This window comes from Hippocampus zosterae, chromosome 2 (assembly GCF_025434085.1).
Source record: "Hippocampus zosterae strain Florida chromosome 2, ASM2543408v3, whole genome shotgun sequence".
NCBI classification, from domain to species: Eukaryota; Metazoa; Chordata; class Actinopteri; order Syngnathiformes; family Syngnathidae; genus Hippocampus; species Hippocampus zosterae.
The window spans coordinates 23,185,147-23,205,077 of NC_067452.1; the positions used below are offsets into that span (position 1 = coordinate 23,185,147).

The 19,931-nt window shown below is 45.9% G+C and overlaps 2 protein-coding genes across 5 annotated transcripts in view; both read right to left on the reverse strand.

Annotated features, from left to right (window-relative positions):
• The window catches only part of LOC127595580 (ERC protein 2-like), a 175,269-nt gene extending 173,141 nt beyond the window's left edge, over nucleotides 1-2,128 (reverse strand). Inside the window, exon 1 of one of the 4 annotated variants that reach the window (XM_052057192.1) lies at nucleotides 1,637-2,109. The gene's annotated coding sequence lies outside the window, so the exon portion shown is untranslated. The other 3 variants (XM_052057190.1, XM_052057191.1, XM_052057193.1) reach the window with 3 other exon arrangements.
• A 3,958-nt stretch (nucleotides 2,129-6,086) lies between these two features.
• On the reverse strand, nucleotides 6,087-19,787 carry apeh (acylaminoacyl-peptide hydrolase). Its single transcript, XM_052057208.1, has 23 exons — nucleotides 19,642-19,787; nucleotides 19,045-19,174; nucleotides 18,848-18,974; nucleotides 18,678-18,765; nucleotides 17,231-17,306; nucleotides 13,494-13,585; nucleotides 12,807-12,881; nucleotides 12,580-12,717; nucleotides 12,257-12,348; nucleotides 12,130-12,170; nucleotides 11,853-11,974; nucleotides 11,652-11,712; nucleotides 11,473-11,570; nucleotides 11,298-11,349; nucleotides 10,544-10,632; nucleotides 8,554-8,689; nucleotides 8,071-8,154; nucleotides 7,901-7,981; nucleotides 7,369-7,457; nucleotides 7,000-7,190; nucleotides 6,729-6,831; nucleotides 6,538-6,644; nucleotides 6,087-6,452 (listed from the first exon to the last, which is right to left on the reverse strand). The coding sequence occupies exons 1-23, from the start codon at nucleotides 19,651-19,653 to the stop codon at nucleotides 6,335-6,337; spliced, it is 2,202 nt and encodes a 733-aa protein (XP_051913168.1). The 5' UTR covers nucleotides 19,654-19,787; the 3' UTR covers nucleotides 6,087-6,334.
• Nucleotides 19,788-19,931: the final 144 nt, after the last annotated feature.

Sequence of the window (19,931 nt, forward strand, 5' to 3'; positions counted from 1 at the left end):
AAATGGATTATAAAACGGATGGATGTATGGAAAAGACAGCTCAATCCTGAATCTTAATTAATTCAACTGAAAATTACTTTTTGTTTTCATATTTGTGGTGTGATGAAGGTTGTTGAATTGTTTATTATTACTAGTTCTAGGCATTTGTTTCATAGGTGTAGCTCACAAATTTGAATGTGAGATTATGCACTCTGATGCCATTTTGCATTTTTACAATTTAGTAAAAATGAACAAAATGGAACTAAATTGAGGACTTGATTGACAATTTAGCTTGCAATAAATAAATCACCTTGAAAAACCAATAGCCATTCATTTATAGATTTGAAATTTACTCACAAATGTGTCATTTTACGCCTGCAACACAGGTGTAAAATCTGTTTCGCAGTTTAAACTTTAAAAAGTCAAGTTTTCAGTAACCACATGTAGCAGCTGCAAATGGTTGAAAGTGCTTCTTTTCTTTTTTTTTTTTGCTTGCAGAGTTGAGTAATTTAGCTACCTGTTTGCAGTTCAACTTTTTTTAGCCCCAGTTAAGTCAGAAAAGGTCATTTTATAGTTTTTGTTTTCATACCGTCCACGATACCGCAATATTTTTGGTCACGGCTATCATACCGTCAGACGCTAAGATCTACCCATGCCAACTGGGCGCCAATCGCTTGCAGGGCAACTACAGACAAACAAGCATGTACACTCACATTCTCACCTAAAGACAAACTAGAGTCTTCAATTAATCTAAGAAACGTTTTGGAACGTGGGAGGAAACAGGAATACCCATGCAGAGAAAATCCACAAGAAGACAGAGGACAGATTCAAACCCCTAAACTCAAAACTGTAAAAGCAGATTTCCACATTCGCTGTGCCAACCATGGAGAGTCAAAAACATCTATTTGTGATGGGCCAGATATTGGAATGGCCTGTAAAGCATAGGCAAATCCAAAACATTATCCCTCCTCTAATCCAAAAGGATTGGACGGTAGTGGTCACTGCACAACATTCAATTGAGTGATTGGTTAATCTGCGTGTCAATCATCACACAGCCGTCAATCTCTCATCCCTCCTCGTTGCACACAATGAATTAATCTTTTGGAATCACCAAAAATGTTGCTACAACAGCGGACATGTGACTGGTTTGGACATTTTAAACCGGCGTGGCATAAAGTCACTGACAGCCAATATAACAAGTTACACAGTGCGATAACTAAGAGCAAAACAAAAACCGAGCAAAATCAATTGTAACAATGTATCAACTGCAAGTACCTCCATGTATTTCCCTTGTTCCCCAAATTGTCGTGACGGCCAACTGTTGCCTGGAACAAAACTCGTTGCTTTGCCGAGTGACGTCACTAAAAGACGCCCTGACACCTTCGTAAAACATTTCAACTCGCCATCCACTATTTTTATGGCATGCGAGTGTAAAAGGTTGCCTGCTGCGCCTCTTCCTGCAGACGCCGCCGCCGCCACGGCGCAGCTCTACTGCAACTGTATGAGGGGATTAGTTTCTTGCTCCTATGCGCGCGGCTACATGCTACACGACTCCGATGCCTTATATAATAATTAATCTCAATCTACATAGTTGTCATGCACATAGTTGACAGCGAGGAAACACGGAACCCCCCTTCACCGGCTTCCACGTACGCACCTCTCTTGCAACAACCGGTGGCTGGCTCCTCCACCTGTCCGGAGTGGGCTACTCCATCACGGTGTCATCTCTTCAACTGTGCCTCTTTTCGTGCGTGACCTCTGCTGCCTGCCAGCATTCGTGGTGTCCGCGTGGGCTCGCTCGCGCTCCCAACTGTTGGCGCGTGCGCGACAGGACTGCTGCCCCAGCTCCATGGACATGTAGGCTAGGATTGGACCGTTTCATCATCATTATCATCATCACCACCAGCAGCAGCATCATCATCATAGCTTTCAGACATGGGCGACAAGTGATCATAAAACTTGCTGTTCATTTTCCATTCACACTTAATGTTTGCAGGTCAATCTGGACCTGGGCTAATGTCACTCTATCTATTTTCTAATCCGCTTACCCTCACAAGGGTCGTGGGCATGCTGGAGCCTATTCCAGCTGTCTTTGGGCAGTAGGCCGGGTACAGACCAGCCAATCGCAAGCCACACACAGACCAACACCCATCCGCACTCACAATCACACCTAGGGACAATTTTAGAGTGGGGTCAGCAACCTTTTTGAGAGTGAGAGAGATACCGTGTGTACTGATTGTGTGAAGGGCTACCAAATTGATACACGTCTAAAATAACATCTGTACACATTACATTAAATAATATTAGAATGTGTTATTTTTAATACTTAATGATTTTAATTTTTCAGGCTGTGGTCGTCTTAAAAATGTCTCACAATACTGCCAGTGTTTGCATTTTTAAATCATAATTTCTACGAGCAAATCACAATCCTAGCACTGGAGGGCTATTGGTGTGGTCCTCATGGGCTAAGTGGTGCCACGTTGGTGACCCCTTATTTAGTGTGTTCCATTCACCGGCCATGCATGTTTTTGGAATGGGGAAGGAAACCGGAGTGCCCAGAGAAAACGCACACAGGCATGCAAACTCCACACAGGGAGCCCGGGGCCTAGAATCGAACCCCAAACTTCTGCATTGTGAGGTGGACGTGCCCACTGAGCATATCCACCATGTCAAATTATGAAGTAGAGCTCTAAAAATAATAGCCTGACCTTCATTAATTATTAATCTATAATTGTTTCACAGAGACAGCATTTTTTGTTTGTTTTTACATCAAAAACATAACTGTCTTCTTGCTATAGCTTCTGATTACCTTTTTTTTCATCCATCCATCCATCCATCCATCCTGGGTGACATAGTCTCTCCAGCGTGTCCTGGGTCTTCCTCGGGGTCTCCTCCCGATGGGACATTCCCGGAACACCTCACAAGGGAGGCGCTCAGGAGGCATCCGAATCAGATGCCCAAACCACCTCATCTGGCTCCTCTCGATGTGGAGGAGAAGCGGCTCGACTCTGAGCCCCTCCCGGATGACCGAGCTTCAAACCTTATCTCTCCGGGATCTCGTTCTTTCGGTCACGACCCATAGCTCGTGACCATAGATGAGCGTTGGGAAGTAGATCGACCGGTAAATTGAGAGCTTCGCCCTTAGGCTCAGCTCCTTCTTCACCACGACAGACCGATACAACGTCCGCATCACAGCAGACACTGCACCGATCCGCCTGTCGATCTCTCGCTCCCTCCTGCTATCCCTCCCGTGAACAAGACCCCAAGATACTTGAACTCCTCCACTTGGGGCAAGATCTCCTCCCCGACCCGGAGGGGGCACTCCACCCTTTTCCGACTGAGGACCATGGTTTCAGATTTGGAGGTGCTGATTCTCATCCCAACCGCTTCACCCACTGTTCCACGGCCGGGACGAAAACCACACTGCTCCTCCTCAATCTGAGGCTCGACTTCGTGATGGACCCTCCTCTCCAGCACCCCTGAATAGACCTTACCAGGGAGGCTGAGGAGTGTGATCCCTCTGTAGTTGGAACACACCCTCCGGTCCCCCTTTTTAAAAAGAGGGACTACCACACCGGCCTGCCAATCCAGAGGCACTCTCCCTGTTGACCACGCGATGTTACACAGGCGTGTCAACCAGGACAGCCCCACAACATCCAGAGCCTTGAGGAACTCCGGGCGGATCTCATCCACCCCTGGGTCCTTGCCACCGAGGAGCTTTTTAACCACATCGGTGACTTCAACCACAGAGATAGGAGAGCCCACCTCAGAGTCCCCAGGCTCTGCTTCCTCCAAGGAAGGCGTGTTGGTGGAGTTGAGGAGGTCTTCGAAGTACTCTGCCCACCGATTCACAACGTCCCGAGTCGAAGTCAGCAGCGCCCCATCCCCACTGTACACAGTGTTAGTGGTGCACTGCTTCCCCCTCCTGAGACGTCGGATGGTGGACCAGAATTTCCTCAAAGCCGTCCGGAAGTCGGCTTCCATGGCCTCACCGAACTCTTCCCACGCTCTGGTTTTTGCCTCGGCGACCACCGAAGCTGCGTTCCGCTTGGCCAGTCAATACCCGTCAGCTGCCTCTGGGGTCCCACAGGCCATAAAGGCTCGGTAGGACTCCTTCTTCAGCTTGACGGCATCCCTTACTGCTGGTGTCCACCAGCGAGTATGGGGGTTGCCGCCACGACAGGCACCAACCACCTTAAAGCCACAACTCAAATTGGCCGCCTCAACAATAGAGGCACGGAACATGGTCCACTCGGGCTCAATGTCCCCCGCCTCCCCCGGAACATGGGAAAAGCTCTGTCGGAGGTGGGAGTTGAAACTCCTTCTGACAGGGGATTCCGCAAGACGCTCCCAACAAACCCTCACAATACGTTTGGGTCTACCAGGACGGACTGGCTTCTTCCCCCACCATCGGAGCCTACTCACCACCAGGTGATGATCAGTTGACAGCTCCACCCCGCTCTTCACCCGAGTGTCCAGAACATGCAGCCGCAAATCCGATGATACAACTACAAAGTCGATCATCGAACTGCGGCCTAGGGTGTCCTGGTGCCAAGTGCACATATGGACACCCTTATGTTTGAACAAGTTGTTCGTTATGGACAATGCGTGACGAGCACAGAAGTCCAATAACAAGACACCACTCGGGTTCTGATAGGGGGGAGGGGCGTTCCTCCCAATCACGCACCTCCAGGTCTCACTGTCATTGCCCACGTGAGCATTGAAGTCCGCCAGCAGAACAAAGGAGTCCCCAGCAGGAGTACTCTCCAGCACACCCTCCAAGGACTCCAAAAAGGGTGGGTATGCTGAAATACTGTTTGGTGCATATGCACAAACAACAGTCAGGACCCGTCCACCCACCCGAAGGCGGAGGGAGGCAACCCTCTCGCCTACCGGTGTGAACCCCAATGTACAGGCACTGAGCCGGGGGGCAATGAGTATGCCCACACCTGCTCTGCGCCTTTCACCGTGAGCAACTCCAGAGTGGAAGAGAGTCCAACCCCTCTCGAGAGAACTGGTACCAGAACCCAGGCTGTGTGTGGAGGCAAGTCCAGTCGGAAATTCTCTGTCTCACACACCAGCTCGGGCTCCTTCCCTGCCAGAGAGGTGACATTCCATGTCCCAAGAGCTAGCTTCTGCAGCCGAGGATCGGACCGCCAGGGTCCCCGCCTTTGGCTGCCGCCCAGCTCACATTGCACCCGACCCCTTTGGCCCCTCTCATGGGTGGTGAGCCCATGGGAAGGGGGACCCACGTTGCCTCTTCGGGCTGTGCCCGGCCGGGCCCCATGGGTGTAGGCCCGGCCACCAGGCGCTTGCCAACGAGCCCCACCTCCAGGCCTGGCTCCAGAGGTGGACCCCGGTGACCCGCGTCCGGTCAAGGGAAACTTAGATCCATTTATTGTAATCATCATCAGGGGTCTTTGAGCCGTGCTTTGTCTGGCCCCTCACCTAGAACCTGTTTGCCATGGGTGACCCTGCCAGGGGCATAAAGCCCCAGACAACTTAGCTCCTAGGATCATTGGGACACACAAACCCCTCCAACACGGTAAGGTGACGACTCACGGAGGGGAGTTAAATTTAGACTTCCTTTTCATTTTACATGTATTTGTTTTTCTCATTCCTGTGTCAAGGCCAGAGCAGAGCGAGACTTTTATCCTGGGGGGGGTGCAAGGCTGAAGAAAAACTTGGAAATACATTATCAATTTTAATATTGAATCAAATGTGTACATGCACATTTGATTCAATATAAAAATAATTCTCATTGATTTTGTGACAACTCAAAGATCATGATGACAAATGTTGATGTGAAGAACATAGATGGACTCATTGTTTGACTTCAAACTATCACGCTTATCTTTTCTAACGCATTATTATCTATATGTGGAAATACACAATTTTGTGAAGGTACTTAACAGCAATAGATCACCTTCCTTGTGAATACATTTTTTCCTATCACTTTTCAAGTGGTTCATGCTTCAGCTTTGCACTCAAGTCTGCTACGCGTCTAAACAGACTTACGAGGAACTAAACTGCAGTTTCACTCCACATACCTAAATATAACCATAAGACATTATGAATGCATTATCGAGGAATGACAAAAGCATGGATACAAATTTAAAACGGCCTTTATTCAAGTTTTAGAAGAGTTAGGACATTTACGAAAAGAATCATACACATTAAGAATCATACACACTGTAGAAGATAGTAATCACCGCCAACACAGACAGAATTAAACGAACACAAAGTGTGTTCTGGACTCACCACTGATTTGGTTTGGCTTCACAACACCCCGAAAACAGGAAAGAACCTTTGTTAGTATTCTATTGCTGGAGTTAACACACTATCCTCTTTTCATTCAAGCCCCATCACTCACACTTAAGTGTTGTATTATCCACAGAGCGCTGTTCATGAAGCTATCGGACTCAGCATCCACATTGGACAGCGAGTGGTTGTTTCCCGGGTATATCAGCAAACTGTGCATCAAAAATCAGAGCATCAGAGAATGAGCAATTCATATGACAGAAACCACAAAAGAGAGAGGTCATAAAAGCAGCTTACCGGACAAGCACCTGCTTTGCTTTCAAAGCTCTGTAATATTCAATTCCTTGTTTGTGGGGCACGCGCTTGTCATCTTCTCCGAGTATGAGTAAGACCGGTGTCTGTACCTATATTCATGTGAATTCACAGCTGAATGAGCACCAGTTAACAGCCACAAGCTTATTATTAATTAACACAATCACTTCTCATACCTGTGCCACAAGTTGGACTGGAGACTTGGTCAACATTTGCTCCCAAACAGCAGGTTCATGTATGCTATCTGCACTGTAGTCAAAGCCAGCCTCAAACACACACCTGTAAGAATTGGACACGACGACAATGAATGTAAAAGATGGAACTTTTATTTATTTATTTATTTATTTTACCCAGGGTGTATAGATGAATTGCTAAAACAGTGAAAAAGATGCGTTGATGCACATTGGTGGCAGTTATATAAAACAAGACAAAGATATCAGACTATACCAGTCTGGGATGTCTGTGGTGCAAACCATAGAGGCCAAATTCACGACAGGGTTGAGAGCCACACAGGCCTTGTAGTAACCGGGGTATTGGCCAATGAGATGACAGGCTAAGAAGCCGCCGTGGGAACCTCCGGTAACTGCCAGCTTCTGCCTGTCAAACTCCTCAGCTTTCAGAACACTTTCAACGGCAAACTGTTGGTGAAAAAACATGAAAACAACTTGCATAGTTACCATCGTAACTGAAATGAATTCTTTCTCAATTGTGATTACACAAATAAAACACTACTGAAGAAACAATCTGCACAGAGGTAAAACAAAATAACCATTGCCATGCGAGTTACTTGAAAGCAAGGAGGATTATTAATTTTACTTGAACATCTTTGACGTCCTGTGTGCCAACATTGCCGGGCAATGAAAGGATATTGTCCTGGCCAAATCCAAGCGATCCACGATAGTTCACTGGAAACAAGCAAAACAAAAACAAACAAACCAAAAAGATATATAGATATGGAGATGCAAATATGCAATGTGAATTTCAATTGAGCAGAAAGAGTTTTGCACTCTTTGCAAATTTTGCAGAGTTTGATACACAATTAGATTCCTACTTTGGATACTACATGAGGACTCTTCCGACATCTTAGCGAGGGAAACAAAATCTTGAAGAATACACTTGTTGAGTGACCATTGTCGCATTCAGCACTGTTTGAAGTTGGAGCTTACAACTTTGAAAGGACTACAGATGTGTGTGGATTACATGATTCGTGTGCGGTCCGAAAATGTGTGCAACACTGAAAAAAACAAAACACAGCAAACCGGGTTGTGGATTTGAGATCCCTGAATTCTTAGCATTTGCACATGTGAGGTGGACTATTCTAAGGTTTCATTTGGGGGTTTGAACGTACCTAATAAAATAGCAAAGCCAAGCCTGCATTGCACAGCGGGGGACAGAAGCCAGTCCGCAACAATCACTGAGTGTGGACCCCCTAATGCAAGAAATCATTTGAAATACAGTTTAATAAGACAATACACTAGGAGACCAGTAATGCAGACTTATGTCACCATAAACACCAACCATGAGGCATCACAATGAGAGGCAGCTTGACACCATCTTTCACATCCTTTGGTTTGATCAGTAAAGCTTCAAAATCAAGGCCGGCTGGAAAACAGAAAATGGAATGATGCCCATTCAAATAGCTCCAAGTGCAGACGATTAGCAAGACAACAAATATTCTCACAAATATTGGTGCTTGCCTGGATAGATTTTTGCCTTCACATGAACAAAAACATCTGCCGGTTCACTACCAGTTCATAAAAATGTTACCGGTACTTGAAAGCATTTCAATTTTTCTCTTTTCTCGAACTAAACAACACGAAGACAAAAAACCAAACCCAACTCTAACAAGCAAAAGTTAACATAAAGCCATCAAAAGTTATGTAAAGAACTTGTCGGTGTACAATTTATATTTACAGCATTCGAAGATCTTACCTTAAGACAAAATAGACTCAATATGTACAATTGAAAATGAAAAAAGCTAAAACAGAATTTTACTCCTACGGTATTGGCTGTTGTCTTGCTCTGAGGGAGGGGTGAACGTCAAGATCTGCCAATCAATTTCCAGCATTGTCTGAGATTCCTCCAGTGTAATCCAAACCACTTCTTCAGAATCCCTGGTTGGAAGGAAACCCACTCTCTAGATGTGAGACACAAGACACGTTGCAATGGGAGGACTGCCCATTTTTCTTTTTAACCTACTATTGCATAAAGTGGAACAATAACTAGAAAACTTGCACATTTGTCCAAAAATGCAATTACTGATTCATAGTTGGAATATTTACGGCTATTGTGCTGTAAAACAAGACATCTAAGTAAAACAACATTCATGACATCATTGTTGACTGCTATGAGCGTCATTGGCTGTTAGTGGGACCTCTCACTTTAATAAAAACACAAACTTTGGTCAAGACATTCTTTAAAATGTGTTGTCCTCTTAGCGTGATACAATTTAAAGGTTGAAGAAGATCATATATACAGATACACACACACACCCATCTTTCATTATCAAATAGCAAGCATGTGACAACAAGTTGAAAATCTTTTTTTCCCCCAGCAGGACCAATGTCACCAGAAAGAACTGTTAATAAAGGAACAAATGGGTGTTTAAAATCTTAAAAGCTTCAAAAAGTGGGCAAAAATGTCATCTTGTTTTGGATTCAAAACAATGGAATGGCCTGTGATCAGTTTTTAAGAAAAATAATTAAGCTGAGACCTTCAGCACTCACAGTTTACTTGTTAGTGTGGACCGAATTATGAAGACGACACACCACAAGAAAGTGTTTTGTAACTATAATTATCCAACCACACATCCATTTTGTAATCTGTTTATCCTCATGAGGGTCGCAGGCGTGCTGGAGCCTATCCCAGCCGTCTTCGGGTAGTAGGCGGGGTACACCCTGAACTGGTTGCAAGACAATCGCAAGACACAGAGACAAACAACCATTCGCGCTCACAATCACATCTAGGTACAATTTCAGAGTGTTCCAATAGCCTGCCACGTATGTTTTTGGAATGTGGGAGGAAACTGAAGTACCCGGAGAAAACCCACGTAGGCACGAGGAAAACATTCAAACTCTACACTGGAAGGCCGGAGATGGAATTGATAGCTGCACCTCTGCACTATAAAGCCGACGTGCTAACCAATAGTTCACCGTGCCGCCCCATTATAATTATACAGTAGTGAATTAATTACTGACATTAAAAATGAATTCGACTACACCCCTCAAAATTATTTGTGAAAGGTCGATTAAAATATTCCAGCTAGCTGTCAACACATTTTGGGCATCTAAAAAGTGAGAAACATAAAAATACTGAATGAAAATCTAATTGAAAACGAGGCAAAAGAGGAGAGCCCACTGAACATCAGAACTAAAAATAAACATGGAAAAGTCATTTTTAACAAGCCAGAGCTATTTTTTTTCTGAGAGGAGTGCAAAACAGACCTGTGCAATGTGATCACACAAAAACAGCCTTGCGAAAAATGATGGAAACGAGTAGCATACTGTAGTGGAAATTTTACATTTTACAGTGTTAACTTGTATCATTGTATCAGCTGATCACGCTATCTGTAAGTGGTGCTATTATGCAAAGTTGGTTGCCGAGCAAGGTTGTGCGTCAGACTTCATTTTGCTATGTGTAACTGTTGTGATGCAAGTTCATTGCAATGCTAGGTTGTAATTTTCCTGTGTGTCAGGCTTTAACCCGTTCCAAGAAGAAAAAAAATATATACCAGGGGCCGCACCCCACTGCTTGGGTAGTCACTCAAACACAGATCTTTAAATTGTGTTTCTCCATCAATTGTAGCTGAAAAACAGACTTTCGTTGTCTTGGTTTCTCTCAACAAGACAATACCTACAAATAGGGTACTCGTTCAAAGAAAGTCACCTGTGACTGTTTGACGATTGAGGTCGGTCTATGTCCTGAACAAGACCTCATAATGGAAGAGAAAATCCAGTCGTGCTATGTAATACTTGAATCAAGAAATGAATACCAGACTTGGAGGACAGCTTGGAGAAGAGCAGCTTGCCACTATCAGATCTCGCTCGACAGTCAGCAGATTCCAAGCACCCATGCCAGACTCTACAGAAGACATGAAATAATTTGACTAGAAATAGACTTGTTGATTGAAAGACATTTTGGACCGTTGGATTTCCTGGTGCGTCATCTTAGCCCCAAAACATAAGCAAGCACTCAAACAACCCGTCTGTTTTTGGTTTGCTTCTCTAGACTCCTTAAGTTCCCGACAACCCGGGATGCATGGAAATGAAATCAGTACACTGCTCAATTGGTCTGATTTTCGTTTTGTGCTGTACCAGAGTTACACCAAACTAAACTGGTTTTACAATTCGGCTTAGTACTGGCTCAAAACTGGTTCACTCTCTACTTACTACATGCTATTCCACCCGATTCTAGGCTACACCACAACTCAGCCCATGCATCACTCCCACTCTAATTCTACTTGTTCTGCAGCAAGATCCTGGCTGATCGCTGCTGGACAGATTTTAAATGATTTACAATGCAGACAAGCCTGATCCTTAGACAGGGCCTGTGTTAGACTCTTGTGCACGCTATTGAGCACAAAAAATACATAATGGGTAAGCGCCCGTAGCAGGTTTTCAAGACGTCTTTAACAAAGTACTCTATGTGCATAACATATTCTAGAATTAATCTGCAGACAAGATAAAAATGAGCCCATTCATTCATGTACCGGTAACTTAATAAGCTTTAAATAAGCATTGACTCACTTGAAGTCAGAGAGGTGACACTCCCTGTATTTATATCCACCATCAGCAACTCCTACAACACAGACAAGAACAACCTTTACTCAAGGACATTCAACATGTGAGTAAAAAACAAACAAAACCGACTGTCTAGTTCTCTTTAAAAAAAATGCAATTAGTCTTAGGAAATAACAAAGACCTTGCGGCTGCGTTGAGGACAGGCAACAATAATTCGCTGACTATCAGCTGACCAGCATTTAGAGGGCAAATGACTGCAATAGATGCCAGTGAAGCCATCTGTACAATCACAAACACAAAGCCTCAAGACAAATTTTACGAGCAAAATGTGCAGCAAAAAGTGCGACAAATGTTACTTACTTTCTCCTGGTCTCTTCACCACATCCACCACCACTGAGGTCTGCTTAGTATACCAATCATACTACAAAAGAAAGGAATACGTGCTTCAACATTACAAAGTATACTGTACTCTATCCACAACCCCCCTAAAAAAACATTCCAAACAATGCAACAGAGAAAATATGACTAATAATAATAATAATAATGTATAATGAGCTTTACCATACACAGTCGGCTACACTGCATGTGCGGTCCATAGCAAGTAGATTCCAGGTAGACAATCCGGCACTGGTCTGGGCTCAGCCTGGGCGAGGACACTGCACTGTTCCCAGATAGCAACTTCTCTGAGAGGTACAAAACATGCAATATGATGAATGAGCAATCTATCGGTAAGTTAAAACACAAAGGTAACCACATCCATTTGCACAGTCTTGATTACATTTCCAGAGTTGCATACTAGAATGAGTAGCAGCTCTAAAGCTTAGCTGGTTGCACTTACCACATTTCCCTCCAGTGAGATCCACATAGTACAAAGATGAGCTGACCCAAAAAGCAGAAAAATGACCAGTGGTGAGTGGAGACAAACTCAATCGGAGTTAACATAGAGACTGTGCTGATCAAATCACCTCCTGTTGTGACAGGACCTGAGTCCAAGTCTGAAAGGTTCGTGACACCATCCAGCAAACACCACACCAGTGTCACCTGGAGCCCAAAATGCCTGCACAGACCAAGAGAGGCCGAAAGCACTCTGATTGTTCAAACACGAAATGGACTGATTTCCTATTAACTGGCATTCAAATAAGCTAAGTTCCTTGTCGATACGATATAAATTCATAAACTAACACCTGCAATATGTGGCATGTTGTTACCGAACCTCTGGTAATTAAGCCACGCTAATGTTTTACTCAGGAGTTGCAAATGAAAGGAAACATGTACACTGTGCACCAACCTGTCCTGGTGAGATGTTCTCAGGCACTCCTTCTAACACAGAAACATTGTTCCCCTCAATGTCCACAACACACAGCACTGGACTGCTCTTCTGAACCAGCGCTTCTCCCCAGTCCTCATAGAAGGCAAACTGCTCTCCCTTCAGGTTAACCGAAGCAAAAACAACATTGCCATGAGCCACATAACACAGAATCAAAAATAAAATGCGTGAGTGTGAAATTTATCTACTTTGACAGCATCTTTTTTCTCCAATCTCAAAGTCCCTTCCTCATCCACAGAAGAGGACAACAGTGAAGACTCAGTCTACAATCAGAAAGTGAAACGCAGAATTATTTACCGGAATTTACCACAATGTGCAATATTGATTGTGAGTTTTTATCAAGATGTGAATCACCCGTAGTCATGCACACTATAAATTTATATTCAGCAATCATCCATTTACTTTCTAAACCTCCTGTCTTAATGAGGGTTACAATTAAAATGGAGATTGTAACGGACAAATGAAGCTTCACGAAGCACATGCGATAATTTATATGTGATAATCTATCTGGCACTCTTGATTACAAGACACAGTGGAAACTAGCCTTCGTCTTTAAATCAAGAGCACCATGTAGAGGAGTAAAAAAAATATCACAAGTGCATCATGAAGATTCATTTTCCCATCACAAGCTGGCGCTAATCCCATCTGATTTTGGGCAAGAGTTGTGGTACACAATGGACTGATCGCCAAACCGATTGCAGATTAAGTTTAAGAAAAAGCAATAAATCAACAATGAACACAGACAACGAAAATGCCTAATGGTGTAAAGAAGCAACAGACCTTTTGATTTTATTAGTAATTACAGGCTGTGTGAGTTATAATTGTGTTTTACTTTTCGGGAGACTCTACAACCAAACCAGCAGCTCTCAACAGACCTGGAAGAAAGACTCGGCCTTGGGTCTCTTTTTCTCAGCCACATACAGGAGGTGTGTCTCAGAATGGGACCAGACCAAGCAACCAAAGATCTCTGAGGACACAAAACCACATTCATGTTATTCTGTGACTCTTAATTCCATATTGTTGTAATTAGAGCTCTTTTTTTGTCTTACTGTTTATTGTGCATGTTAAATTGCTCCATGTACAGCACTTTGTATGCAGCGATGGCTATTTGAAAGTGCTCTATAAATACTGTTGACTTGACTTGTTGAGGAATGTCTGTCAAACTTGTTTTTTTTTTTTTTTTTTTTTGTAATTAGGAATTATGATCCTCTCCGTGAGCCGTCACCTTACCGTGGTGGAGGGGTTTGTGTGTCCCAATGATCGTAGGAGCTAAGTTGTCTGGGGCTTTATGCCCCTGGCAGGGTCACCCATGGCAAACAGGTCCTAGGTGAGGGACCAGACAAAGCACGGCTCACAAAGCCCCTTATGAAAAATAAAATCGATGGTACTCAGTTTCCCTTGCCCGGACGCGGGTCACCGGGGCCCCCCTCTGGAGCCAGGCCTGGAGGTGGGGCTCGTTGGCGAGCGCCTGGTGGCCGGGCCTACACCCATGGGGCCCGGCCGGGCTCAGCCCGAAGAGGCAACTCGGGTCCCCCTTCTCATGGTCTCACCACCCGTGGGATGGGTCAAAGGGGTCGGGTGCAATGCGAGCTGGGCGGCAGCCAAAGGTGGGGACCCTGGTGGTTCGATCCTCGGCTGCAGAAGCTAGCTCTTGGGACATGGAATGTCACTTCTCTGGCAGGGAAGGAGCCCGAAATGGTGTGTGAGGCAGAGAAGTTCCGACTGGATATAGTCGGACTTGCCTCCACACACGGCCTAGGTTCCAGTACCAGTCCTCTCGAAAGGGGTTGGACTCTCTTTCACTCTGGAGTTGCTCACGGTGAGAGGCGCAGAGCAGGTGTGGGCATGCTCATTGCCCCCCGGCTCAGTGCCTGTACATTGGGGTTCACACCGGTGGACGAGAGGGTTGCATCCCTCCGCCTGCGGGTGGGGGGACGGGTCCTGACTGTTGTTTGTGCATATGCACCAAACAGTATTTCAGCATACCCACCCTTTTTGGAGTCCTTGGAGGGTGTGCTGGAGAGTACTCCTGCTGGGGACTCCCTTGTTTTACTGGGGGACTTCAATGCTCACGTAGGCAATGACAGTGAGACCTGCAGGGGCGTGATTGGGAGGAACGGCCCCCCTGATCAGAACCCGAGTGGTGTTTTGTTATTGGACTTATGTGCTCGTCACGGACTGTCCATAACGAACACCTTGTTCAAACATAAGGGTGTCCACATGTGCTCTTGGCACCAGGACACCCTAGGCCGTAGTTCGATGATCGACCTTGTGGTCGTGTCATCGGATTTGCGGCCGCATGTTCTGGGCACTCGGGTGAAGAGAGGGGCGGAGCTGTCAACTCATCACCACCTGGTGGTGAGTAGGCTCCGATAGTGGGGGAAGATGCCGGTCCGTCCTGGCAGACCCAAACGTATTGTGAAGGTTTGTTGGGAGCGTCTGGCGGAATCCCCTGTCAGAAGGAGTTTCAACTACCACCTCCGACAGAGCTTTTCCCATGTTCCGGGGGAGACGGGGGACATTGAGTCAGAGTGGACCATGTTCCGTGCCTCTATTGTTGAGGCGGCCAATCTGAGTTTTGGCCGTAAGGTGGTTGGTGCCTGTCGTGGCGGCAACCCTCGTACTCGCTGGTGGACACCAGCAGTAAGGGATGCCGTCAAGCTGAAGAAGGAGTCCTACCGAGCCTTTATGGCCTGTGGGACCCCAGAGACAGCTGACGGGTATCGACTGGCCAAGCGGAACGCAGCTTTGGTGGTCGCCGAGGCAAAAACCCGAGCATGGGAAGAGTTCGGTGAGGCCATGGAAGCCGACTTCCGGACGGCTTCGAGGAAATTCTGGTCCACCATCCGACGTCTCAGGAGGGGGAAGCAGTGCACCACTAACACTGTGTACAGTGGGGATGGGGCGCTGCTGACTTCGACTCGGGACGTTGTGAACCGGTGGGCAGAGTACTTCGAAGACCTCCTCAACTCCACCAACACGCCTTCCTTGGAGGAAGCAGAGCCTGGGGACTCTGAGGTGGGCTCTCCTATCTCTGTGGTTGAAGTCACCGATGTGGTTAAAAAGCTCCTCGGTGGCAAGGCCCCAGGGGTGGATGAGATCCGCCCGGAGTTCCTCAAGGCTCTGGATGCTGTGGGGCTGTCCTGGTTGACACGCCTCTGCAACATCGCGTGGTCAACAGGGAGAGTGCCTCTGGATTGGCAGACCGGGGTGGTAGTCCCTCTTTTTAAAAAGGGGGACCGGAGGGTGTGTTCCAACTACAGAGGGATCACACTGCTCAGCCTCCCTGGTAAGGTCTATTCAGGGGTGCTGGAGAGGAGGGTCCGTCAGGAAGTCGAGCCTCAGATTGAGGAGGAGCAGTGTGGTTTTCGTCCCGGCCGTGGAACAGTGGACCAGCTCCACACCCTTAGCAGGGTTCTCGAGGGTATGTGGGAATTCGCCCAACCAGTCTACATGTGTTTTGTGGACTTGGAGAAGGCGTTTGAACATGTCCCTCGGGGAGTTCTGTGGGGGGTGCTTCGTGGTTATGGAGTACCGAACCCCCTGATACGGGCTGTTCGGTCACTATACCACCAATGTCAGAGTTTGGTTCGCATCGCCGGCAGTAAGTCGGAATCGTTTCCAGTGAGGGTAGGACTCCGCCAAGGCTGCCGTTTGTCACCGATTCTGTTCATAACCTTTATGGACAGAATCTCTAGGCGCAGCCGAAGCGTTGAGGAGGTCCGTTTTGGTGGCCTCAGTATCGCATCCCTGCTTTTTGCAGATGATGTGGTACTGTTGGCTCCTTCAAACAGGGCTCTCCAACTCTCACTGGAGCGTTTCGCAGCCGAGTGTGAAGCGGTTGGGATGAAAATCAGCACCTCCAAATCTGAAACCATGGTCCTCAGTCGGAAAAGGGTGGAGTGCCCCCTCCGGGTTGGGGGGGGGAGATCTTGCCCTAAGTGGAGGAGTTTAAGTATCTTGGGGTCTTGTTCACGAGTGAGGGCAGGAGGGAGCGAGAGATCGACAGGCGGATCGGTGCAGCGTCTGCTGTGATGCGGACGTTGTATCGGTCTGTCGTGGTGAAGAAGGAGCTGAGCCAAAGGGCGATCTACGTTCTAACCCTCATCTATGGTCACGAGCTATGGGTCGTGACCGAAAGAACGAGATCCCGGATACAAGCAGCCGAAATGAGTTTTCTCCGCAGGGTGTCCGGGCTCTCCCTTAGAGATAAGGTGAGAAGCTCGGTCATCCGGGAGGGGCTCAGAGTCGAGCCGCTTCTCCTCCACATCGAGAGGAGCCAGATGAGGTGGCTTGGGCATCTGATTCGGATGCCTCCTGAACGCCTCCCTGGTGAGGTGTTCCGGGCATGTCCCACTGGGAGGAGACCCCGAGGAAGACCCAGGACACGCTGGAGAGACTATGTCACCCAGCTGGCCTGGGAACGCCTCGGGATCTCCCGGGGAGAGCTGGAAGAAGTAGCTAGGGAGAGGGAAGTCTGGGCTTCCCTGCTAAAGCTGTTGCCCCCGCGACCCGGCCCCGGATAAGCGGTAGAAGATGGATGGATGGATGAATGGATGCATGGATGGATGGAATTATGATTTTAGTGAATGGGATTTTTGCGGTAACTCACCATCTTCATAAACTTTCCCATGCTTCTTTAAAGCTGTGAGATTGATGCTTTTCATCTTGATGTTTTTATTCCAGATCTGAAGAATAAATTCATTGTAGAAGCTAAGTAGAAACTCTATGAAATAGAAACTCAGTTACAAAGACCAGTGTAAAACAAGTGGTATTCAGGAATAAAATCGGTCTCATTTTTGTTGAAAACGATGACCTACTACGCCATTGTATTCAGTGTTGGTCATTATTGTGATACTTGGAGAGCTATGCATTTTTTAGGTAGTACTAAAATGTTTGAGGGCCACTGCTTTGAAGCAGTGGTCTCCAATCACCCATCAGCGGACCAGTACCATTTGGGACTAGGCCGCACAAAGGCAGACTTGTGAGCAAATTTAGTCTATCAGACATTGCGGAAATGTGCTTGACACTAGCCAATCAGTTTGCAAGTTGAAATCAGCAGAATCCGCCAATAAATGAAAGAAGTAGCAGTAAACAGAAAGTAATGGTAACAATTTGACCAAAGGTTCAGCTAAATGCGCAGCTGATGGCCAGCCATGACTTCTGAAAATGAAGCTATTTTGACAAGAAAAGGACCTCCCCTGGCGGTATCTTCAGAGTGAAGTGGAGGAGGAAGCTGTTGTGCATGGTATGTCTTCAATACATGAAACCTATTGAATCATTAGTACCAGTAGCACGGCACCCAAGTGAACAAGTGGAAAGCATGAAAATGCGAGCAGCGTTTGCACAGCCTGCCATAATTTAGCCGCTAATAACTAGAAGGCAGCCACCAGACAAAAGCAGCAATAATTCGTGTCATTTCTTTATCAGTCACATTTGCAAGTAGAAATAAGATAAGATAACCTTTATTCGTCCCACACTGTGGAAATTTGCAGTCTACAGCAGCAAGATTGTGTGTGTGTGTGTGCAGGGGGGGGGGGGGGGGGGGTAAAGTGTTTCATTGCACAATGATGCTAACGCCGTATGTGGAACTTTAAAACTTAAAAATTATGTTTACAATTTAGGGTGTATTTATTATTCTTGATTGGTCCATTTCATTGTGGTTCTATAATATTTTATTTTACATTTGTTGTACAGCACAATAATGCTGTTTAAAATGAATGGGGAAAAAATATGTGAATGAAATGTTTAATTAATCTACATGTATATCTGTCTTTGTTTTCAGTACCAGTGCTTTCAAACTGGCGATTTAAAAGCAATAAAAACATGGTTAGGATCCGCCAGGAAGAGCTAGAAGAAGTGGCTGGTGAGAGGGAAGTCTGAGCTTCCCTCCTAAAGCTGCTGCCCCCCGCGACCTGACCCCAGATAAGCGGTGGAAAATGGATGGATGGATGGATGGATGGAAAAAAATGGTTGCCGGTCCGCAAACAACATGCACTTGTCTCAACTGGTCCTTGACACAAAAAACACTGCTCAAGAGTATTAATAAAACACCAAACCTCCAGAAACTGGTTGTCTTCCCCCTTTACTATACTTTTTCTGACAACAGCCTTCATTTCTCCAGATGGGGAATCTTTACTTAGCAACCTGACACGAGAAGGGAAAAAAACATGTATATTGGAACATATTCAAAATAACTAATACATCTAACTTCATAGCTTGTACATACACTCCTTGGACCTCAGTGCAGTTTCCGGATGGCGCTGAAAATACCACAGACTTGTCATCATGGAACACGATGTACTGTTTGCAAAACTTGACATTTTCATTCCTCTCCAGATCGCGCTGGCTCCATTCTGCAGCAGATGATCAGAATCAATGTCGGTGATCATAGTGGGAAGTGTAGGCCTCGACGTTGACACAAACCTGTGTAGATGTTGCTGTATTTGCCTCCATACTGAGAGGTGAAGACAGGTCCAACATCTGCTCTGCTGAGTGAGGGGAAGAGGCTGAGCTGTCTGTAGAGTCTGGCGATTTCCTCTGGGTTGCCAATCACCTAATAACATCCAGCACAACGATCAAACAAACTACCTGCAATTGGCAACAGTTGTCACTAAGAGAACAATTCCCTGTTCATTTTTCAACCAAGGGACAAGCCAGCCGGCACTAATGGAACGTGCATCAGCAAAGCCCGATCTATATCATCAAACCTCTTTGTTACTTACCAACCATTGGTAATACTATACTTAACGTAGCCAGGTACAGGCAAAACGGGGCGGGGGGGGGGCAGTTTTGTCTATCAATGTGTGACCAGGTTACAGTATTTCAATCGAGAACTTCCTGTAGTGCAGTAACTGACAGTCAAAAACGAAACCAAGCATTGACACTAACCGCAAGCTAGCTTGACTACCATAAGAGTTAAGTGAGTTCATGAACAGAAAGCTTAACTACCAACGCCAAAACACGTACACGTGATCTAGTGTCAGATGTGTAAGTTATGGTCACTAATGGGGTGAAATATACCTGCGAAGCCATGACTGGAGGTTGGTAGTCACTGTGGTTGAAAGCACATGAAGTTGATGAGGATACACAAAACGATTTCCTTTGATTTTATTCACAATAAAAAGAACCAGCACCGCAAAAATAAATAACTAAGTCAAATAATTCCCAAAAACTGTTGAATATAAGAACTAAATTAATTGTGATGGTTGCTATAACTTTACGAAATTATAACTTATGGTTGAAACTCGTGCTCGTTATTCTTTAATTTCAAATGAATTTTTACTCTGTGAAACAACAGGAAGTAGTTGTAA